This window comes from Rhinolophus sinicus, chromosome 2, assembly GCF_057876585.1.
Source record: "Rhinolophus sinicus isolate RSI-liver-muscle chromosome 2, RSI-T2T, whole genome shotgun sequence".
Taxonomy (NCBI): Eukaryota; Metazoa; Chordata; class Mammalia; order Chiroptera; family Rhinolophidae; genus Rhinolophus; species Rhinolophus sinicus.
In genome coordinates this window covers 43,872,564-43,897,543 of record NC_142502.1, presented here as the reverse complement: position 1 = coordinate 43,897,543, position 24,980 = coordinate 43,872,564, and the positions used below count along the sequence as shown (strand labels likewise).

The 24,980-nt window shown below is 40.8% G+C and overlaps 1 protein-coding gene across 5 annotated transcripts in view; it reads right to left on the bottom strand.

Moving 5' to 3' along the window:
- Positions 1 to 944, bottom strand: part of LAMA4 (laminin subunit alpha 4) — a 129,902-nt gene extending 128,958 nt beyond the window's left edge. For 2 of the 5 annotated variants that reach the window (XM_019735050.3, XM_019735053.3), the window contains exons 1-2: positions 783 to 895; positions 273 to 622 (exon numbers count right to left, since the gene is read on the bottom strand). In XM_019735050.3, coding sequence (XP_019590609.3) covers positions 273 to 467 — 195 coding nt within the window. In that variant the 5' untranslated portion in view covers positions 468 to 622; positions 783 to 895. Of the gene's footprint in view, positions 1 to 272; positions 690 to 782 lie in introns of those variants that run through there. The other 3 variants (XM_074333455.2, XM_088795506.1, XM_019735054.3) reach the window with 3 other exon arrangements.
- Positions 945 to 24,980: the final 24,036 nt, after the last annotated feature.

Here is a 24,980-nt window from a genome sequence, read left to right as displayed (position 1 = left end):
GACAGTCTAGCAGACTGACTCAGAGCCCGGAGGCACTTTTGCCAGTTTGAACAGTAACATGTTCCAAAGCCTCAACTCTCAACTCACACAACATCTACATCCAACTTACAAAGTAAAACTATTTCAAGTTTCTGAACTGACATGATCCAGGTGAAACGCAAGGTGGATGGGGGGAGGGAAAGAAGAGGGGAGAGAAAGGGACACGAGTGTGACACACACAGCCTGCGGGGTCCAGGTGCCCCAGCAGGGTGACAATGGCAGGGACACGGTACCTCTGCAGTAGGTGGCAGCCTTCTGGGAGCCACGCGGGGCTCGCTGGTCTCAGGCGGGTCTTGTCTGCCAACCGCTGAGCTTCCTTCAATGTCAAAAGGAAAAGTGTCGTTGTCCCCGGACGTCACACGGGAGCAGGCAGCGCTCCAGAGGAGCCACAGAGGCAGGACAGAGCACCAGGCTGAGCTCAAAGCCATCTCTCCGCTGACATCCAGCAGGGCTCTTCCAGGGGCTCGGCAACTGTTTTTCCTCCTCCGGGCCCCCTGCCGTGGTGCGGCGGTGCCTCGCTTACTTTACCTTCTCTGCGTCTGCAGTATCCAGATGTAGGAACTCAAAGCAGCCCAAGGAGCAACTTAGTGAAAAAAGGGAGAGTGAAAGAATAAGTGAGAATCTCTCTCTCTCCTCTCTCCTCTCTCTCTCTCCCTCTCCCTCCCTCCTCTCGGTTTGCCTCTTCCTCCCTCCCTCCCCCACTCCTCTCTCTCCTCCCCAGAGGCTCTGGCTGAAGAACATACAGATGCATGGAGCTTAAAGCTGAGCATCAAAAGGCAGACTGAATTGGGCGAGCCCCACCAACACCAGTCACCTCCTGTCCCTGGCACTCGGGACTGAGGGCTGTGCTGTCCTGGCTTCCTTCCCACACTCGTTCACACCACTCCCTTTTTACCTTCCAGTTCCAGGCCCTCCCACTCGAAGCTGGCCTTTCAGACACCAAGGTCAGGCTTTCCCTTGAGGCCGCCCCTCCCCCTCTCAGTTTGGAGCCCCTCCAAGGAACCCAGATGAGTATTCAGCTTTTGTGATTGCCTGCTCACATCTCTTATTTATTTAGCCAAGGTGCCGGATGTCTTATCTATATAGATCTTTTACGTGGCCCCTGCTAGTTTGCAGGAAAGTGGGTGGAAAAGGGATTCCCGGGGCAGGAGCCAGAGGTAGATGATCTCAGATGGCAGAGGGGAAGGAGAAACCCACTTTCTTGAGCAAGGTTTCTCATTTTTTTAGAGATGAATTGCTGCACACTTTGTGCTAATATCTTCTCTTGAGACAGACTGGCTACCCGTCTTCCTCCTGACAATCCTCAACCAGAGGGTTTGGGAGAATATCTTTCACTGCAGTGCTGGAAAAATTACTTCATTACTCAAATGCATGAACTTTTATTTACAAAGAACATCTTGTTTTCGTCCTAAAGAAGTGCTTTGTAAGGGGCGGGGAACAAGGCTTGCAGTGTATGAGCCTGTCAAATATACTGCCCACAGCCCCGACCCCTTCCTCTTGGCCTGTAATCTCATGCCTATTACATCTGTCTGAGACCTGTAACCTCCCCAAGACTTTGGGGAGAAATTGGGCTACAGTTATGCCAGGGTACCCCTGTGGATGGATGGGTCAGTGGCCACTACAGCTGATATGTACCTTTGCTTACATGGGCTTCATAATGGAGTTTTAAACATTCCCACAAGACCGAAACATGGCTTAAAAAAGATTCAATGAAACAACCATAAAATAGACTCCACGTGAGTGTCTAGGTGTTTGAAATCACCCACAATTATGCAATAAAACATTCTCATAAAACTAATCGTTAGCTCTATCTAAGGATAAATGAATATTTTGTACCAATCGTATGTCAGATACTTTGCATGTGTTATTTGTAAGCCTCACAGAATTCCTACAAAATAAGACCATTCTTTTTTACAGAAGAAGAAAGGGAAGTTCCGAGAGACTAGGACGTTAGCCCGATGTCACACAGCTGGGAGAAAGCTAAGTTGAGGTTTGAACACCGGCCTCACCGATTCCCAAACTATCTTTCACATTTACACTACTTGTAGCTCATGGAACAAAGGCCATGAATTCAGAGGGAGGAGAGATGGCACTCCCATTTTTTAGTACCTTGCATGTGATCCCAAATTTGCATAAATTACCTCATTTAATTTCATCTTCACTGTAACCCCATGATATAGGTACTGTTATACACGTTTGGTAAGTGGTAAAAGTATTACTAGCCCCAGGTACATTTAATGCTAAGGTCACTAGTCTTAAATGATAAAATGGAATGATACAAAAGTACAAAAGCTGGAAGATGCAAAATGTTTTCATATATCCTAAATGTTTGTAATGTTTTCGTTATAAGATATAAAAATAATATTGCAATGAACCAGTAAGCTAAATTATGATCATTTTATTCCATATGGTTAGTTTACTAAATTAAGTTAAAGAACTTAAAAATATATGTTTGTCTGTGTCAATGTAAGAAATGTCGAAACCTGTAGAGAATTTTCATGAGTTTCTTTGAGCCATATTGACAATTGCTTGGAAGCCAAATATCAATGGACTGAGAAAATGCTGCGGAGAATGGCAGTTTTGCTGCTTATTTTATACATTAGAATCAAAGGAGGAGACATAGAAGGATTACATGAGATCCATTGGTAGTAGATTAAGGGGTTGGAGAAAGCAAAGTGGGGAAATCTCTGGGACTGGATAAAAAGTAGATCAGAGAGATATATACTTCTTTTACATTGGTGGGTACAGGATTGTTAATAATTAACATTTACTGCAAGTACAGAAGGTTTTCGAGGAACAAGATAACCATAAGGGTGCTGGGGTCTAACCTCTCCTGTGATAGGTGTCCCCCGAGGGGCTCTGGAAAAAAGGAGATTACTCAGGCATTTCAAAGGTATGTTATCTTAGATGCAAAAAAACAATGTGTCTAGATGGACACATTTAAGGTTATGATTGACCTTTGTCAAGGAAACTACAGCCCTAGGATGTGTCTACCCGCCATGACCCGCTTTTAGTTAGGAATTTTTGTGTTCAGACCGTCTTACGAGGTTACTTTTAGTCTCTGAGTTTGTAAGGCTCACAATGGTGGCCTGAACTTGTCAAGTTTAGTATATCACTCCTTTTTCATCGTCAGTTGGTTCTTTGAGAAACTTATGTTGGGAGACAAGATGCCCAGACTCTGAAAAGGGAAAATGATGCTCAATTATCCTGTCCCACTCTCCCTTTAAAAGAAGTTTAAGTAATCATAATGATAACAACAATAATCAATGTATACATCATATTCTGACTTCAGATACAGACCTCTTCAGTACACAAAAACTGTTCACGCTGTTCACATTTGTTTTCTGAAAGATTAGGTCTTGTTCCTTGTTAACTGTCAATTAATCACACTTTTTTATTTGACCCAGGGCCTCCTCGCCCTGCTTATCAGGTGGTGTTCAGGTTTTATGAGGGCAGTGTGGGTAGGAATGTATTTGTCCAACGCCTATGGACTTTTTAATTTTGATTAAATGTACGCTTCCAACTCTTGCTCCTCATCTTCTTTCTGTAGATGTTCTACAGAAATTCTGGGACGTTGACACATAACTTAGTCTCTCTGAATGTCAGTTTCCTCATCTGTAAAATGGTAATAATGAGACCTCGTTCACTGAGTTATTATGAATAGTAAATGAAATAATATAAATAAAGCTTTAATAAGTGTTGACATATAGTCATCACTCAATATATACTATTTATATTGTATTTTAATGTCTTAAAAAAGAATAGAATGACTATTTTTAAACAGGAAAAATAGCCATGTTTACTTATTCTGTAACTTGGGTAACCTTCCATTTGCTGAGAATAGCTATTCATATTTTTGGCTGATACGTGGGCCTTCTCTGTGTTAACTATGAATGAGGCAGTCAGGGATCATAGAGTAATAAGGCAGGCAAGAGAGGAAAGAGCATGGCTGACTATTTTACAGCAAAGGGCCACCCACAGACCATCAAAGGCCTGAATGTAGCAGGATTTTATTCTTGCTAAAACTACAACTGGGGACTGTCTCCAGTGTGGCTGCTTTCTTATCATGACCCTCCCTCTCTCTCTCTGTCCTGAGATTGGGACTTGGGACGCGGCAAGTACTTTCATGTGCATTAACTCCTTTGGGACTCCCACGTACCCCAGGATCAAAGGAGTCTGCTCCATCACCCCCAATGCACAGAAGAGAGCACCGACGTTCAGAGAAGCTACGAGGTTTAGGCCAGGACACTAAGCCAGTTCATACAGTACGAGGGCCCCAAATCTTCCGACTCCCAGAACAATGCCTTCCCGACTAGACCAAGCTATTTTTAGATTTGGAAGCAGCGGATCTGGTGGTTTGGAGGTTTTATCAAAAGAAGGCTCAAGAATTCCCTTCTATGTCCCCCGGGGCAGTTATCAGCAGGTAAATATCAGGGCTGCCCATTTCTTCAGCACTTGGCTGTGAGGCCTGTCCACAGCATCCAGGGACCTAGTGAGGGTGTTATTAATGCACCCCTTGTGTCCTTCTGTAAATAGAAAGTCACGTCAGATGCTATTTTGGATGTTTAGGTGCTAATCTTGGACATAATTAGACAGGATTGTTGAGGGGACTGTGTACTAGTGACAACAATTTTGTGATGAGATTGGTCAGAGAAGCAAGCAGGAGCTATCCCCTGCTACGAGGTCTCTGACTGCTCACCAAGTGGCAGGAAGGCGAGGTGGAAGACGGCGGCTCCTTTTCTGCTCACACTCCTCTCCTCTCAGGCTGAGCTTCTCTGTGAACGACTCGGGCAGACATTCAGGCTGCCTGAGGAGGAGCAGCGGCAAGGGTGCTAGGTGAGGATGGGGGCCTCCTAAAAGTCCTTCTTCCTGCCATTAGTTTTCTCAAGCTTTTGTTCAGGATGTGGATAGTATGTAGCTATCTACGCTTCCTCTCCTGACTATGACACTTGTCACAGCTCCATTTGGCTTTTAGCATGTGCTCCCTGCTTCCTTTCCGTCCATCCATCCATCCATCCATCCACTTATTTATTTAATCAGCTCTTATTGAGCACAGTATAACTGGTGAGATGCTGAGGGTAAAATGATAAAATCACAATCCTAACTCTCAAGTGGTTAAGAGTCTGGTGGGACAGGCCATAAATAGACTCTCTACCGAATGCAAAGTGATTAACAGGAGTTCAAAGGGAAAGTGCAGACATGCTGCTACTAAAATGTACAGAACAAGCCCTTTACCCAGACTCAGTTACAGGGAGTCAGGGAAAGCTCCGAAAGAAGGGGGCAACTGTGCTGTGTCCTACCTGATGGGAGAAGGGCCGGCCGCGCTCCAGGAGGGAATTGCTTATGCACAGGGACAAATGTATCAGAGACCTGGTGCCACAGGAGAGGTGAGGAAGCCATGTGCTTCCCGAGTACTCTCTGAGACCCCCTGTTCACAGAGCACAGCCATTGCGTTCAGGGCCAGGTGACAGAGCCTGTGTGAGAAGAAAGGACTTCCCACCTCCTACTGGCCTCTCACTGCTGTCTTCCAGTCCAGGCCCCAGTGCAAGAGAGGGATCCTCCCAAGATGCAAATCTGAATACCGGGGAGCTATTCACAGTCATATTTACATCCTGTACAAAAGCCTGAGAAAACTAGTGGGAGGAAGAACAATATTTTTTTAATAAAAAAAAATTCTTTTTTTAATTTTGTTGTGGTAAGAACACTTAACATGAGATATACCTTCTTAACTGGTTTTCAAGTATACACAATGGTATTGTTATCCACAGGCACAAAGTTGTACAGTGAAGAAGGACTTTTAGGAGGCCCCCATCCTCACCTAGCACCCTTGCCGCTGCTCCTCCTCAGGCAGCCTGAACTTCTGCCAGAGTCGTTCACAGAGAAGCTCAGCCTGAGAGGAGAGGAGTGTGAGCAGAAAAGGAGCCGCCGTCTTCCACCTCGCCTTCCTGCCACTTGGTGAGCAGTCAGAGACTTCGTGGCCGGGGATAGCTCCCGCTTGCTTCTCGGACCAATCTCATCACAAAATTGATGTCACTTTTTTTAAGTGAAGAAATTTAAGCCCAGGAAATACATGATCATATTTGCGTTTAAAGAATTTAAAATGTACCATATAGAATAATAATTACAGTAAAATAGGAAATTACAGATATCGAAAAAGGAGGAAATAATAGTCACCAGGAATCATACCACTCTGGGATGACTTCCAATACCAAAAATGTTTAGGTGTAAATACCTTCAGACTTCTGTTACATCCATATAAATGCATTCCATCTATTTTTATATTTTTATATTCCATTATATATACATTTTATATATAAAATATATTGTAAATGTCCATTTCATATATTCTACTTACTATTTTCTTAACAAAAATGAATCAAATGTACATCATATTTTAAACTTTTCCTCCAGGTCAAGGTAACTCTGACATGTTACTGTGAATGATTCTCAGCGTTCAGAGTTGTATTTTGAGAGGGTCAGTGGGGCCTGGACTGGAGGGTAGCACTGTGATACCATTGGGTGCTAGGGAAGCCCTTCCTGTTCATGCTGGTTCTGTGAGCCCCAAAGTCAGGAGTCCCTGTGCACCTGTGAATGGGCGGCTTAGAGAGTGTTTGGGAATAATAATTGCAATGAAGACATCCCGGTCCAAGTAGTTCAGCCTGATGTAGAAAGAGGTGAAACAAACAGATGAAAAAGAATTGTCCTAAGCAGGATTATTGATAGCCTCAGCTGTGGCTGTCCCTTTGGTCTACTAGATAATTACCTCATCAGGCTAAAGGGAAATAGATGATTGATGCTTAGCAGTAATGTCACCAACAGAAAACAGAGGTGTCACTAGCTTCGTGATGGCATCGATATAAAACAGGAGTTTCGGGAACTTGATAATGAAATGATACAATTAAGGAGAACTGGGCAACATTTAAGGGTGGAGGTTTGAGAAACTGCCTTTTGTGTTTCCAAACCCACCCCACCCCCAGCACTGCAAAAGGGAAAGGAGATTCCTTGAGAGAAGGGTTAAGAGAAGGATTACTGTCACCATGTTGGGTGTATACGCAGGATGGAGAGTTAAAATATGTCCTAACCTGCTTTGTGTAAGGCGCTACAGAAACTAGTCTGTAAGATTCTAACTCAAAAGTTCTATAACCGACTCTTCATCCCTTGCATTATCCTCTAGAAAAGGCAAACTTGGACATGCTTACTTTGGGAAATCAACTAATTAAAAAACAAAAACAAAATAACTTAGAAGTAGGGAGAACATAACAACAATAATACCTCAAATTTGTGTGATGCTTTACAGTTTAAAATTGAAGCATATATAGTTGTTGCTCCTCTAACAAGCGAGAAACTTATCTGGTTCTAAACGTTGAAATGTACAGATTCAGACCTTCAGAAGAAAGCTCCTCAGGTCATTGCCCACCACATCTCTTAGGAGGCCTGCAGCCCCTGAAAATCTCACAGTCAAAATAAGATTCATTATTCATCATCCATTTCAAAAGTCTGCTTTGCAAACAGCACTGTTCTAGACTTCAGGGACGCAGCAGTGAAGAAATCAGATGAAAATGTTTGCCTCCATAGTTTACATTCTAATTGAAGAGAAGGGAGGAAAGAGCTAGAGAAATACGTAGTATGTCAAATGGTAAGTGCCATGGAGAAAAATAACAAAGGTTAGGCAGATAGAGAGTGAAGCCGGCAGAGAGTGGATAGATAGTGCTTGCCTCATTGAAGAAGAGGCTAGAATGAAATGTTGGAGGGAAAGAGCAATTGGAGAAAAAGTCAGAATGGTAGGGGGCTGTGTGGATAGATTTGGTAGGACCTTTGAGATAACTGTGAAGACCTTGGCTTGTGCCCTGAGTGAGATGGGAAGCATGTGGAAGATGCTGTGCAGAGAAGTGACATGATCTGACTTATTTTGTCTGTTATGTGAAGAATAGACTGTAGGGAAAGAGATGAGGGAGGAAGCAGGGAGACCATTTAGAGGTTATTGCAATAATGTAGGTAAGAGACGATGGAGGCTTGGTCCAGGATGTTAGCATTAGATGTGAGAAGCCATCAACTTCTGGATTTATTTTGAATGTGGAACCAATGAGATTTACTGGATATGGGGAATGAGAGAAGCAAAGACTCTAGGCTGATGCCTGTGTTTTTTTGCCTGAGCAGACTTGAATGATGGATTTGCCATTACTAAAATGGGAAGGATTATGGGAAGAGCAGGTTGGAGGGAATGGAGACAATGAAGAGTTTAGTTTTGGACAATTTTTCTTTTTTTGAGATGTCTCTTAGATTAGATTCTGACATTGTACTCCTTATTTTTTTAAAGACTTGTTTTTAAAACATTATCTATCTATGATATATAATGCATACTGCACAAACTGTCTTTTTATTGGGATCTATTGTGTGCAAGGCACTGTGGATAATGCTGTATAATACTATGGAACCTCCTTCTAATCTAGTAAGAGAGGTTCATAACATGTAGGTAACAGCAGTGCCTACAGCTCAACTCAGTAAGTGTTCAAGGTAGACACAAACCCATAGCTCTTGGGGGTCCAAGCAGGAAGAGAGCCCTTCAAGCTCAATGAGAAAAGAAGCTATTACGTATAGATTTGAGCTGGATTTCCACACAGGAATAAGAATTATGTATGGGAAGACAGGTGGGAAAGGGGCAGGGGGTGAGGGAATTTCAGGCAAATGGAACAGCACAGACACAGGTATAGGGGTGGGAAAACACACGCATATTCAGGCAAAGGTAAGTAAGGGCAGACTGGCTGAAGCCTTGCACAAAGTTCTTTTGGGAGAATAATGGGAGATAATACAGAATAGTTCGGTATGGGCTGGATTACTTTATAGTTTACTATTTAAAAAAGAGAGAGAGAGAGGATCACAGGGAAGTTAAAAAGGATTAATCAGATAACCATGTGGAGGGTGCACTGGGGTGGAGAGACTGGAGGGGGTACAGCTGGAGTTGATTGCAATAACAGACTAGGGCTCAGGTGACAAACACAGAATAATGCTTTGAACAGTCACTATGTCCCCTAAACACAACTCCCCATCCCTGGGGCAATCCAGATGCGACACAGACACCTCAATTTGTAAAACCAATATTTCCTTGAAGCTGAGGTGAATTTTAGCTTGAATAAGGTGACACCCTTCTCTTGAAGGGAGAGGATAGGCCGGAGCAGAAAGCAATGGTTGATACTTGTGTTTCCCAGCCAACGCACACTGTCACGAGTTTACCAAGCCACACACTTTGGCTCCTCTGCCAATTGAAGGTGTTGCCTGAGAGCAACTCCTATGAGATAGCTTCTATCCATCACACACTTCACCCCTTAGTGAAGTTCATTAATTATTGGTCCTGGATCTACCTGGACTATTTGACTACTTCTAAATAACCTCCTAATGGTTCTCTCCCTTCTTTTGTCAGTCTTGTTTTCTTTTCTTCTTTTTTTGGTTCTCATTTGTTTTCTCAAAAGTCCCCCACTGACTTTAATTATACATATCTTAAGCTAAGTGCAAAACACTTTTCTTTATTTAATAAAAAGATGATCTTTCCTATTAAATCAGCTCCTAAAACCTCTTTTCTTTTTAATAAATAAAAAGGACTATGTGTATATATACACATACATATGTAAAAACAAACAATTATTTGAGATTGTAATCCATGAAGTTTCTTACTAATAAATTAACCTATAAACATAGGGTCTCACCTTTAAATACAGTCAGATTTCTCTATGGGAATTTGTAGACTAATTCTCACCCTGACGTTGCTGGGACCTAGAGATGCTGATGGAAACTGGTGGATTTTAAGAGAGCGCTTGATAACTCCTCTTACTTTCTATGGAGCATTCATACCTCCTCCACACGGTACCTGTGCTAATGTCTCATTGCTCTAGGGGTGGGGGTGTTTGGATCATATCTAAATGAATCAGTGGAATCCCATCCCATCCTGGAGCATATTTATAGGGTCAGTGACGGTCATGTGACTGACACTGGCCATTCAGATAAAGGAGAGGTTTCCCAGGGTCTTTTGGAAAGAGGCTTTTTTCTCTTTGGAGAAAACTTCTAGAGGTGGGCAGCTCTTTTGTCTTGTATGTGGAAGAGAGAGTTTGTTGCCCTTAGAGTTCTTGGCAACCCCAAAGGAAGCCACCTTTAGGAGCAACTGACCCTAGGAAGGCAGAGTGAGCAGAGGAAGAAAATGGGCCCTGGAAAGTGTTGTTTAGCTGTGGGATCAAACTGACCTCTGAACTTGCCACTTTCATGGACCAAGAAACACCTTTTATTGTCAATTTGACTTTGGTTTTCTGTTACTGAAAACTAAAAGGATTCTGATACAAGAACAGTAAGAATTGGAGAAACGTGATTTTGAAAGCAACCATGATGAACGTATCAGTGAGAAAAGAAGCAATGGTTTACAGAGCAGGGATATTAGTCTTCTGGAAGAAGTCATCAGGAAAGCAAAACCTATTGTATGGAATATATTGATTTTCCATAAGTTTGTCAGTCGGTACACATTTATTAAAATAGAAATTAGATGTAGTTGTTAAAAACTCAGTCCATAGATTCAGATTGTTTGTATCTCTCAGTTTTCCCACTTACTAGTTGTATGATCTTAGGAAGTTACTTTATTCTCAAAACCTCTGCTGTCACATCTGTAAAATGTTTCATAGTTTTTGTGAGGGTAAAATAAGATGATGCATATGAGTACAAATCACCCAGAATAATGCCTGGCATATAGTGAACACTCAATAAACTTTAGCTGCTATTGTTATTACTACTAGTATTCATACTGCTGTTGTTATAAGACTAATATGTTCTGGAGAAAACTTGAAGACAGAGAGATAAGTTAACCATTATAAAGTTAATTGAATTCTCTGTTATCTATAGCATCATACAATAAGTATTTTCCACTTTTCTTTCAATCATTTTAATATTCAGAGCTATAACTTAGTTGCAGATGCTTTATTATCAATATAGTATTAAATATTTGTTAACATTTCTCATGGAGGCTGCTACTCAGACTATTACATGGTTATGGTCTCATTGTAAACCTAAGACAACATCTAGACCTTTCTTACAGGTCCCATCTTAATTCTTAGCACAATCTAAATAATTCATGGCTCGCACTACTCCATCCTCAGGCCTGTATTCTAAGAGAAGAAATCCAAATATGATTAATGCACCAAAGACCTTGAAATAAGCATTTCTGCCATCTGCCTATTGAAGATGGGCCCTGTGACATTTCTGTGATTAATTCAGCTGGATAGCCATTGGGAAAAGTCTAGTGTGACTTTTAACCTGGTGTTTTGATGAGTGATGGCCATCAGCTCCATGGAGGGCCTGGGAAAGAGCACAGGGAGGAGAAAAGACCTTGGGCTGGAGGCTGCACACACGGGGTTCTCATCCTAGGTCTGCCCCTCTCTCAGAACAACCTTGAGCTAGTCTCTTAAGCTCTCTGGCCTTCACATTTTCCCTCTGTAAAGTGAAAAGTGGGACAAGATGAATTTCCATTCAGCTTCAAGGCTCTCATGTTCTAGGAAAGAAAGAATCCCCAGATACTCTGACTGTTCTCACCACAGCCAGGAGCAGATGGATGGTTTAGAAAGCAACACCGAGAGGACTATTCCATGGCCTTCCCTGCTAGAATAATTAAGCTCAGGGCTAGTAATTTGCACCTGAAGCTATATTTTAAGTGCCTCAGAAAAACCTGTGGATAGGTTATGAAACAAATCAAAGGCAACAAAGTGAAAAGAAATGAGTTATTATTTTAAACTCTGCCAGATACAGAACTGTAGGCCAGAAAAAAAAAAAAAGAAAAAAAAAATGCAGCTGGAGACCACAAAAGGAAAAGACTTTGAAAATATGTCTCTTGTCCTTAATTCACCCTCCTATTATACAATCCTTCATTGGCCCTTCCTAAAACAATAGGCCATCAAATCATATATTGCTGGAGATGGAAAAAGACCAGGCAAACGTCACAGGACACTGTAACAGGAAATTGTGACTCTACTGGCAGAAAAGGATGGTTTCTCCCAGCAATTCAGTCACCTGCAGGGCCAGTCAACAAACAATTATTGAGTTATAATGTTCAATGAAGTTGAATTCCATTCCCTTTAGCTCCTATTTTTTCTTAGCTGTGAATCATTTCATCCTTGCTCTTTGTGAAGATGCTAATTGTACATTTACAATTGATAAAAAGCAAAGGGTAAACTATGACAAAATCTATGTGAAGTTCATTAAACCCAAGGCCAGTGTAGACACAAGCCTGACTGAACTGGGTAGAACACGGAGCACGTCCTGTGTACAAGATGCTGAAGAACATGGGGAATCAGTGTTATAAAATTTGGGCTGTGGATTCCTTATTTACTCACAGATTTTATGTACTCTACTATGTAGACTAATTAGAACTCAGTCTTTTATAAAAAAATGTTCTTATTTAACCCAATAAAACAGCAGTGAATCCGAGACCATCAAGTAGCTTTGAGTAGCACATATGGCCAAAATAGGACACAGACAAACTCAACTCCTGACCTACATGTGACACAGACATGAGGATAAACCATAAAATGAAAAGAAAAAAAAAGTTTTGTTTTTAAATCTTGTTACATTTATTGGGGTGACATTGGTTAATAAAGGGAAAATAAATTAAAAAATAAACAAAAAGCCAGAAGCATTAAAACACAAAGCAATCACAGAGAGATCAGAAGAACATCGTCTATGCCTTCCATCTCCCCCACCCCCTTTTAATAACTGAAACAGTTGCCCCTGATCCCTTCTTGGAAGAGTAGACAATACCATATGCTGTGATCCACCCTCCATCCGGGCAATTCCATTACTGCATCATGGCTGGACATCATAGCCAGGACATCAGCCTGGGAGAAGTCGGTTGGATCTGGCACAAGGCACCCTATCAGCAGGGTATCCAACAGGCTGGTCAAGTTGCTGAGCACCTACTCCAGAAACACTGCCAGGGTGTTTAGCCTTAATCAGCCACTGGATTAATAGTTAAACCTCTCAAAGTAGTAGGTCAGGATCCACCCAGAGGATTCTGTGAATCAGCAGACATTTTGATTCTCTGACATGATGGCATGCTTTACTAAGCCAGTGGGTACTGCCTTTACGATCGGAGCAATACCTCCATCCACCTACCTCATCATAACATTAGCATAACTATGATTCTTTGGAGGGAAGTGGAGCAACCAAGTGGCCCATCACTCATCTGAGTCAATCAATCGGTCTAAAGGCCAATCTGTCAGTCATCAATGCAACAGCCTCCCATTTTGCTGTCATTTTCCTAAGCTCAGATTTTTTCTCATTAGCTGACAAGGTCCAGGTCCTCATTCTGTTTATTTATTTATTGCTGTAAAACATTTTTGCCTTCCAAGACTCATCAGCATCTCCCCTCACCAGGTTGCCTCTTCTCCACTTACTTCTCCTTTCCTCTGCTCTGGCTCATAGGGTACCTGGCATTGACACAGAATGCCATAGTGTAGTGCAGACTCTACACCACAAGTCTTTCATTTAACCTTGTCAGGGTCCTCAGAAAGGCCTGGCAATCCCTTTATTCATCTGTTTTTAACTTGTTTTTTGTATATTTTTAGAGGCTGTTGTACTGGATGGGCACCATCACTCAAAAACTATGTGTTCTTTGGCAAGACATTTTGTAAAGTGAGTGGCTGGATTGAAAGGTCTCCAAGGTCTCCTGCCTCTAAAACTGAGTCCATGTTCTGAACCTTCTCCATCTTCCTCAGATGCCAGTCTGTCACCCCTGACCTCATTCTTGTGGATGACACTGGCGCCTACTTTATTGAGACACGTGATTGGGTTTCCTAGCTTTCCCCCGTTTGTATAACTTAGCCATCATTAACAACTGTCTTTCAGGAAGACGGGGCTTGATGCTTGCCAAGGCTGCCCCACCATACTGCACGCTCTCTTCTTCCCTTGTCTCCAGTGATTTTATATCTTTTGTTGGCACGTTGAAAATAGAAAGAAATTCATGCTTATGAAAATATAAAACTACAGAAATAATTAAAATAAAAGTGAATGTCCTTACTTCTCTTCCTCCACTTCCCATCCAATCCTCCTCCCTGAAGATAACTACCTTAATTTGCTGAGTATTCTTCCAGAAAATTTTTCTATGTATATACAAACTTATATGCATATATTTTAAATACATATTAATATATAAAAATATGATTTTTTTCTCAATGTACATGTTATTCTGCAACATGTGTTTAAAATGCAACATTCCATTCAACAACTATTTACTGAGCACCTACTATGGGTCAAGCTCTATGCTAGGGCACGGGTATATAAGGGGGAGAAAACACACGGTTCTTGCTCTAGTAGAGCTTACAGTGCAGTGCAAATATTTTGAGCTTTATTCCACTTTAATATATACATCTTTTTTATTGTTTCTAATATGGTATTCTGATTCATTGAAATGCTCCTTTGTTGGAGGACATTCAGCTTCTCCATATTTTGCTGTTACAACTAATATTATAACAAATATTCTTGCATACCTGTACTAGTTTTCCTCTGGGAATTGTATTAGAGAAATTTCTGGGTTGAAAGATATACATATTTAGAATTTTAATGCATATTGTTACATTGCTCTCTAAAAAGACTATATCAATTTATCTTCTAAAAGCAGCCAGACTCCTGACCTGAGTCTCCCAGCCTCTTTGAAATTTTATCAACTATCTTCCTTTTTACTTGCATCTACAATCACTTCCTAAAACCTTAGGCCATCCTAAATCTTAATAATGTAAATATTCCTTTTATTCTGCGACTTCTTAAACTGTCAACGTATCTTCTTTCATTTCCTTCATCACTGACATAAAAAGTCAGTGCTCCTGGCTCTAACTTGTCCATTCTTAAACGTTTCATAAGTTTTAGGTTCTCACCATAATGTCACAATGCTCTTTGAAAGGCCCCCAGTCACCTAAAATCACTACATTCAATGATCTTATCTCCAATCTTAGTCTTTTTAACCTGGGTAGCATTTTTTTTTTCTTGTCAAGACTCTCCTTTTCTGGCCCCTACAGGATCGGAGGAAACAGAAAGGGAATGAGATGATAGAGGGAAAGAGTGGGTCAGATGGTGACCTTTTATAATAAAGACTCTGGTCATCACACAATTAAAATTGTTCAAATGCCCTCTCTTTATGAGGACAGAGAGATATGCAAACACTCAAAGATTTCCACCCACAAAGGACTAACAGTCACACACAAACAAATTGATGTTTACATTAGTAAGATCACAGCTATTCCCAAATCTGTGCTCCCCACGAGGCTGACTTGATGAGCCCAGAGGCTGCTCCATTTCTCCTATTGCACATCAGAAACCCCACAACATCCATTCTGGGTGTGACTGTGACCCTGAAACCCAGGTCGTTTCAGGGTGTTCTGCATATGCTCCTCTGCGAAGCACACTGGAGACAAAGAATGACATGACGAGCAAGAGTAACTTTCATTAGCACGTGCCTCACAATATTTTTTCTCTGAACATTAACTGTTTGGCATAGAATCAAATCCAAGTTTTTTAAAGCATCTTATTTTCTGAGTACGTTTCTAGATTAGTTTTCAGAATCAGCACATTATGCAATGATTGAAGCAGTAGACGTTTTGCACAGTCCAAGGCAGAGAAGGTTAGTTGTCTTTTTTCTTCTCTCTACAGTTTACGAGAGGTAAGTTACAGCAGCCAGAGCAGTACTCTAGACCTCTGGAGGGAAATGTTCCTGCTAAAGTAAAGAGGGAAAGGACAACAGGATAAAGAGAATTATGAAGTCTTGGTCATGTCTCTTCCCCATCCCCACTCTGTGCTGTTCCATCCTTTGGAGAGGCTGCAAGAGCAAGGCCCCGCACTCAAGGAGACTCACTCTGCAGCTCAGCAGCTGCTTTTCTTGTACAGCACATTGGACTTACCCAACTTGGGACTAAAGTTATATCTTCTCCTTCTCCACCCAGATGAAATCATTTCCTTTTACTATCCTGCAGCTTAGTTCTTATGGAAGCGAGGAGTTAGGTTATAAAAGAGAGCGGGAGGGAAGGCCAAGGAAGAAATAGCCAGCTTATAAACATGCCAGGGTTTCATATGTGAGCTTGAAAGAAAACTCTCACTTGCAGGAAGACGATGATGCTTAAAGACCTGAACTGTGCACGTTGATGAGTAGACTTTTTCCATTTTTGCTGCTCCAGACTCTGGAAATATACCATATTATTCCCTGAAACAAACCCTTGTTCATTAGCTATACTTTGCTTTTTCTATTTAGAGATTATTAGGGCTATGTAATATCAAAATCTTGTTAGGAGTTAACAGGAAATTTTCAAAGTCATATTAAATCACGGGGTGGAGAAAATGCTCCCTAATCCTCATAAACTTGCAAAATTGGAAAATGGCAAGCTTTGCCTTTTTTCCATAACCTATGAAATTTGAAAAATAGCATGAAGACTGCATCCAAGGCCTCTGTCTGCCCTAAAAATGGCCCAGAAATCTAAAGAACAAGTACGTGCATTAACATATGTTGTCAGCTGTCTTAATAAAAAGGATTTTTCCATAATATGATGTTATTTCTTCAAGCCACATTCAACAATATTGGCTGCCAGATGATAAGGGGGGAAAACAGACAGTTTTAGGGCAGAGGACAAAGACTTGAGAACTGTTGGGGGTGGGAGGAAGGGATGAAAAGAAGAAAAAGAGAGTTTCAAATTTGCTGCTCCATTGCCTGTCTTAATTTTTGAGACGGGTGGGGAAGAGACAGAAAATGTAGGAGTTTGGGGAAGACTAATTGCCTCAATGTTGGCAGTGATTTAGAGGATATTTTTATTTATTTTCATATCGAATGTTCCATTAACCAAAGGGCCAAAGTTGGGTGAATAAGGACTGATGGCAAGAGAGAAAGACCCTGCTACTCTCAGGGAAGTACCAGGGTGCCTGCTATTGTAAGGGCTGTCCTCTCAGAATTCGGGGAGGGCAGTCATGAATGGAGTGAATATTAGCTTAAGATATTCAACAGGGAATGAGAATTTCTTTGGTGTTATATTCAAGCTCTGGCCTCTCGCAGGGTGAGCGCGTGTGTGCACACACATGCCTCCCTAGTGCACTTCTGGCTAAAAGACGGTTTTGTTTTCATTTTGTTTCATAAAGTGGCAAAGATGCATAGAAGCTGGCCAGTGGGGCCTTTTGGATGTCCCCTTGCATTAGAGATCTGAGCCTTCGAAGGATTTGCAAACTGCTGACAGGGAAAAAAGATAATTTGTTGAAAATAAATTCTTAGCCGTGCTTACTCCATGTTCAAGGTTGTTGCTCCTTTGGCCTTGTGTTTATCCATGTCGACATGGTTTAGATTGTAAATCGGCCGAGGGCAGGAGCAGTGACTATATGCCCAATCGGGTAGCCCTGATTGCAGATCTTCTGCTCTGTGGTCTCCTGAAAATAGCCTCCTGTTTATCACAAGACTTGCCCCATAGCTATGCTGTCTACATTGCCTCATGTTCAGAAAGGTTCTTAAAGCTTTGTGGTGATGGTAGTGACAAGGCCTAATTTGTAGCTGGTCAGTGGTGATACCCACGTCAGGGTCTCCTGTCGCAGAATTGCTCCCATGAGTGGACACCATATTTTTGTTGTTCTCACAGACACAGAGGTAGGAGAAAAGGCCTTCTGTAGAATCCAGGATCATTTTTTTTTTTTTTTTAATCGTGAGCCTGAACAGTTTTGCTTGATAAAGTGAAATTTACTCCTGTGTTGGCAATAACTGCATGGATGTCTTCCTTTCAGGAAATGATCTGCAGCTCATAAATTTTGCCAAAACTTGAATAAAATGAAAATATCCCTAAGTGAACTTGAACTCATCTTGGAACAGCATAGCTCCCCAGTGAGATGAGACTTGCCTTTTTTTTTTTATCCCCAAAGTTAAGCTTTGAAAATGAAATTTTCTTTTCGTCTTCAAAGTGAAGAATTTGTCTCCTTTTGGTTCCCATGGACTACTGCAACCATTTTAGCAATTTAAAGTGTTTCTGTTTGGATCTTGTGTTTGAATCCCCACTACCCCTTCCCTGGCACATACTCGCGGCTGGGAGGGCAGCGTCTTTGAATCACTGAGTCAGGCAACAGAATGACATCTGCTGTGGACACTCAACAGCACAGCTGACATGTATTTGAAAAGTGAAGTGTTAGTGTCATTGAGGGAGCAATTTCCTCCCACAGAGATGAATACTTGGATTAAAAGAGAGTACTTAGTTCCATTAAAGTTAGGGCCTGAAGTAAGTGCCTGAAGCAAATCTCTTGACCCTAAAGTTGAGGCCACCCCTCCTGGGCAGGGCCAGAAGCTTAAAAACATGCTGTTAATAGAGTTTAATGAAGTGAGGGCTATTTCCAACTGAATCTTCAAAAGCCCTCCCAGCTGCAATTAGCATTTACTGTTTGCCTAAGAAAAATGACCTCACTCATTCACAGCCATTGATCCTTATTTATTGGCATAACTTTATTAGAGAAAGTAATATTATTACAGCATTTGAACATTCGATGTTTATCTTTGTTCCTTTCCCTTCCCGCTCCAGCCATCCAAAGGTCTTAAAAAATCTCTGAGAAGACATGTCATTTTGTTGTTAGCCTCTAAACATTTTCTCTTTTAGAAAAAAAAAAGCCTATCCTTTCTTCTGCTCCTCTTTGCCCGGCTAATTCCTACTCACCCTTCAGATCTCAAGCTACATCTGCTGACTCTGTAGCTGGGTGGGGAGTCCCTGAACCCCTATGCTTATCCACCCAGTTGTCACACTTTTATCTGCCAGGACCTTCCACCACTGCACCATAAACTGTTCTGTCCAGTGCCTGGTACATACAAGGTGCTTAATTAGTATATGTTGGATGAATGAATAAATGAAGACTAGAGGAATGAACAATTCAGTAAATCACTCTGCAGTTAGTGGAAATGCCGTGTCTTTCAAATACTATAGTGCCCCAGGAGCACTTGGAGTACTTGATAAAAATGCACATTCTCGGGTCCTAACTGCAGAAATTTTATATGAAATGTAATGATATATGTGGCATGCTACAGATAACTCACTTTTACCAGAGCTTAAAATGTGAGACAGAAAGTAGATGTTGATGAGGTTTGAGGTATAGGCGAGGAGAAAGATCTGGAGAGTCTGCCAGTGAGATTGCACTTTATGTGAAATAGAGGTCATGGGGAGCTAGCAAAGGGCTTTACATATGATTAGATTTCTGGTGTCTATGTAGAAATTAGGTTCAACACTGGTTCTTGACATTGGCAGCATATTAGAATGATCTGGGTAATTTTAACAAATAAGTAATGATGCTTGTGTCTATCCCTGGAGAGGTTTGCATTTAATTGCTCCGAGGTATGGCCTGGGCTTTGGGATGGTTTTGAAGCTTCCACGGTGATACTAATGTAAAGTCAATACTGAGAGGTACCAAAACACAGAAAAAATTTGTCCCTACAATTTGGTGATCAATGAACTCTTTTGCAACATCTCTTAAATTGTAGTTGTGTGTTGAGGTAAAGCAATTAAAAAACCACAATGAGATATCACTCACTACAAACCTACCAGAATGACTACAATAAAAAGTAGTAGTAAATTTAAGTATTGGAGAGCACACAGAGCAACCGCATCTCTCTACACAGCTGGTGAGAATGTATGGCAGGTTCTTACAAGCTACCCAGGGCATTTATCCCAGAGAAATGGCCACTTAGGTTCTCAAAGAATACTTGTATATGAATGTTCATAGCAGCTTTAATTGTAATAAAGTGAGGGCTTTTCCAAACTGTAATAAAGTGAGGCATTTCCAAATTGGAAATGACTCAAATATCCTTTAATGAGTGAATTGTTAAACAGAATCTGGTCTGTCCATATCATGGAATACTACTCAGCAATAAAAGAGAACAGACAACTGACACAGGCAACAACTTGGATGGATCTCAAGGGCACTATGCTTAGCGAAGAAAGCCAGTCTCAAAAACTTACATACTAATATGATTCTACTTACATAACATTCTTGAAATTACAAAACAATAGAAACGGAGAATAGGTCCCTGGTTGCCAGAGGACAGGAATGGAGTGGGTGTGATTACAAATAAGTAACCTGAAGGAGTTTCTTTCTGATGAAAGAAGAGTTCTGTATCCTGATTGTCGAGGTAGTTATACAAATGTAAACAGGAGATTAAATTGTACAGAACTACCTGTACACACGCACACATGCACACACACACACACACACACACACACACACGAGTAATAAGTAAAAAGTGGCAGGTAAAAAAGTGGTGAAAACTAAATAACGTCTGTAGTCTAGTTAACAGTATGGCAGCAATGTCACTTTTCTGGTTTTGATATTGCTTTATACAGTCATAGAAAACGGCACCGTGGAAGCTGGGTAGAGGGTTCATGGAACCCCATATACTATTTTTGCAATTTCCTGTGGTTCTACCATTATTTCAAAATTTTTAAAAAATGTGGTTGTGTATTGTTATTCATTAGTTGTGCTATTTAAAATTTCATGCATTTATATTTTAATTCCTTAGCTAGATTAGAAATTTAACTATGAGTGCCTCATAATTGTCCTAATTCAAGTCAATATTATTCATTCAGTGAAGTTAAATTCAATTCATTTCAATAAACATTTGAGGGCCTACTAGACACAAAATTAATGAGGTTTAATCTCCTCACATTTAATATTATATTGTCCATCCAGCCTAGTGCAGTGACGTGTACACAGTAAGATCTCAAAAAATGGTATAATTTGACTGGCCTTATTAATTCTTTATGGTGATGTGTAATAGGTCCCTTATTTATGTAAGTGTTGCATTTTACTTACTTTGCCTTTTTTCTCTGAAAATATGAAACATATAAATATATGTTAAGAAAAATAATTTTCCAAATTAATTTCTGTTATTAAAATTTTAAAACCACAAGGACTGATGACACTATTTATATGCTCCATAAATTTATTTCAGGTCAGGTTTTAAGTTATATGTTGTAGTATATTATTTTGCATCAAAAGACATAATATGTATTTATAGTCTTACCTTGAAATCAGGGCAAAATAGCTTAGGCTATCGAATGACATTTTGGTCTTTATTCTTTCCTTTTCTTTTTTAATAATCACCAAGTTTAAATTTGTGGGGAGCAGGGCAATTTTCTTAATGTTTCCTAGTTGATTCAACATTCCCAGGCGTCAATTATGGGCTAAATATCATTTCAGTAAATAAGAAATTCTTGTTTTCATGTACTGATTGGCTTTATTACACAAGAAGGTTAATTGGGAGACTTCTCCAGCTTATCTGGATAATGATGAACAGCTGCAATAGATTGTACTCCCGTGCCCCCCACATTATTTTGACCAAACAACTCCCAAATATTAAACTACACTGCAAACCTTGAAATCAGGGCAAAATGGATGCAGTTGTTTCTGGGCAAGCATCATAGGAAACCAGAGGGAAACAAAAAACCTGAGAGAAAATGTTCAAGTTAACAGTGGTTGCCTCCCACCTCCCCTGACGACTACTGGGGTTCCAGCATCTGTAGTTTACTAGATCTTTGTACCACATGCATAAGTGGTGCTGCCCATGGCAAAAAATGTGTTTGCCTAATACATCAAATGACACCAAAAGACACCAAAATGACATTTTTTTATCCCCAACATAAGAATAACACTGCTGATTTCAGGAGCCAAGAGAAAGGATATCTTCGACTGCTTTGAAGAGCTTATAAAATGCTTTGCCTTTCCTATAATATCTTTAATAACAACAGCTAATGAGTTTGAGCACTTATTATGAGCCAAGCATTGCACAGTTTCACACATATCATCTCAGTTAATCCACTCCATCATGCTAGGATAGAATTATTATATGTATGTTAGAGATGATGCCTAGAGCACTTACAAAGTTTGCCTAGTGCCACAAAACCAATAGGTGTTCGAGCCTGGACTCAATGGAATCCAGGTGCATGCTTCCCCAGAGACTCACTTTTATCCTAATAGGTAGGTTAACAGGGAGCGCGATGCAGGGAACTCATTGAGAGAAGGTTGCCTGGTAGAATGGTTATTAGGGCAACAGATATTTTTCTAGTTAGTTACCAATTAGCCAGGTCACCAAGTGGATAATCAGTACTCTCTCTGGTTATCGGCACACATAATGTATATTTGAAATGACTTTGTACTGTGCGGTAGCGTGAGCCTGCAATGTTTGTTAGGAAGATGAAGTTTTCCGGTAAAAGCAACTTGCTTAGGAATAAAGGAAGAGTTTGTCAGGAATGCTTTAGACGGAAGATGGATGTGTGCTACTGGTGCCCCTCTTGCTGGCTTCTCCTCACCCAAGGCTCCTCTTCCCCATGCCCACCTTTTTGGCCTCTTCTACACAGTTTTGTCCTGTCATGATCTTCACCTAGGGCTTTAAGGGACTTAGTAAATGGTTTTCCCCCCTACTGTTTGTTTTCAAATGGATCCCTTTTACCTCTCTTATCTTTTCAGCTCAGGACAAGGAAGTGGAATAATAGGTTAAGAGGGCAGGTTTGGAATCAGACATACTCTGGTTCAAATCCCAGTATAGGCACTTGCTGACACTTAGATACACATTTTATTCAAGTCACTTAATTTTCCTGAGTCTCAATGTCCTCATCTGTAAATTGTGAGTAACAATGACAAACCTTTTTGGATATTCCTGACTCAATGACAGTGTTCAAATGTTAATCAATCATAAATAATTGTCAACAACAACAATTCTAATCCACTAATTTCTAATCCGTTATACCTGCTCTTTTCATAATTTGGATTTCTTTTTTTTCTTCACTAATCTCTGAGCTTCCAAAGGTTCAACATGTTATTTAGCGACCATGTGTGTATAGTTCTATGCAGTTTCAAAACTTACATTGCTCTGTATTTTAGTTGCCAAGGACTGTAATAACCACAACTTTCCTTTCCCTGATATATTATTTAGCACCTGTGTAAACCTAGGCAGCTGTGCTCAGCTATGTATAAATGTTTGCTTATGTGCTTCTGTTACATTTATTTATGTGATTCTGTGTATGGCCAGTTGCTCCATTAAATTATAAACTCCTCAGGGCCAAGGACCACACTTTCTTTTTCTGCAACAGGTCCTTTCCAAGAATAGATTTCAGGAAAGCTGAAACTATAACGTATAGCACTGATTTAATAAGATGTTAATGACAAGTTTCCAATCATTATGTCCTTACCTAAAGCATTATTTCTTGAAGAAATGTCAGCAACAGCCAGCATTCGATAGAAATGTCAACTTGGGGGCCTTTAGTTGGTGACTTTACCCATTTAAAAAATCAAAAGAACAAGTCTACAATTTGAGAAAAAAGTCAACAATAAAGAAAAAGTAAAAGGATTTAGTATTTGTTACTTTCAAGAAAACTTGAGACCATGTTTCCTTTGATCAATGAAGTAACTGATACATTGGTTTAAGAAAATATCAAGTCACGGCACGGCACGATAGTCCTAATAACAAGAGGAGCACTTTTAGAGCGCTAAGTAGGTGCTAGGTGCCTTGCTGGGAGCTTGTTTGTCTTGTGTCATTCAGTCTTCCCAGCATTCCCACGAGTAGGTGCCATGTTCCTCCCCATTTCATATACAACGAAACTAAGGTAAAGAAATGTCCAGAATGCAGCTAAAAAGGGATGGAGCCAGGCCATATAAGCAGTAAACTATACTGCCTCCTTCAAAAGAGAAGTTTTACAGATGAGCTATAAAGATAATTCCAATATTCCTCTTTTTTTCTTCCACAAGACCACCCTACCTGACCCTCCCCCCACCCCACTCTGCCAAAGGAAAAGGGAATTCTATTAGTATATTCATGATTTAACTTGCTTAGTGTAGATAAATAATGACAACTGCAGAGGTTATGGATGGTTTGCAAGGAAAACTTAGGGGGTGGGCGGGGGGAAGAAAGAAAACTCTCTCTCTGCTTGTTTGCCTTCATATGATCCTGGCTCTCCAACGGCCTGGCTTTGCCTTCACTGCCTGCTGGCAACATCCTCAAAGAAATCTTGTCTTGTCAGAGGGAAGCCATTAGGGAACATGCCTCATTGCCTTTCAAGAGGAAAGATAAGAAACATTTTCTTCTTTCTTTCTCTTTTACCACTATCTTCTCCCTTGTCCTTCCTCAGCTCTATTCTTTTGGAATAAGTAACAGCTAACTTTACCCAGGCGTTCTGTAACTTGAGCCTTCCCAGAAAACTGTCTGAGAAAGCTGGCTCTAAACAGACACACCACATGCAGCTGCTTGGGGCCCTGCTCTCTGGCAGCCTCGCAACTCCCTGCCTGCTCGCCTGCTCCGGGGAAAGAAAGAAAACAATAGCTCTCATATACTAGGACCCAGCTATTACAGAGCTGGCCTCTGGGCCTGCATGTAAAGCATGCTTTAATGATAAAAACATCAAGTTGGCCTCTTCCAACTTCAAGCATTCTGTGAGTCTCTCAGCCTTGAGCTGTAGGGGATCGAAGAACTTCTCAGTGGACTGAGTCAGGACTACGCTGTGACTGATTTCTAGAATTCTTACATTTGTTCTGGTTTACAAGACTACTGAGAGAGTTCCCAAGTCAAAGCAACATGCTCTATTCTATAATGTGACAATGGAGGGCAGTGGAGGATATACAAGGATATTAATGATGCTTAAGGGTCAGGCTCCTCAAATGCTTGGGTTCCGACAGGGCTTTTACTGTATTTGTAATTCACAGTTCTGTGTTCTGGTTCTTAAAAAATGGCTGCCAAAATTGTATAATCTTTAGGGCACTTAAAACCTGGATCTACCCCTGGCTGAGTGACCTCTTGAGCACTGGTTCTACAATGTGTTTGACTTAGAAATTTAAACCCTTGAAGATTACATGTGAGAAATCTAGTGCAATAATACGGGCAACTAACATTTCGAGACTACACATATTAGGCACTATTTCAAGTATTTTTCTTATAT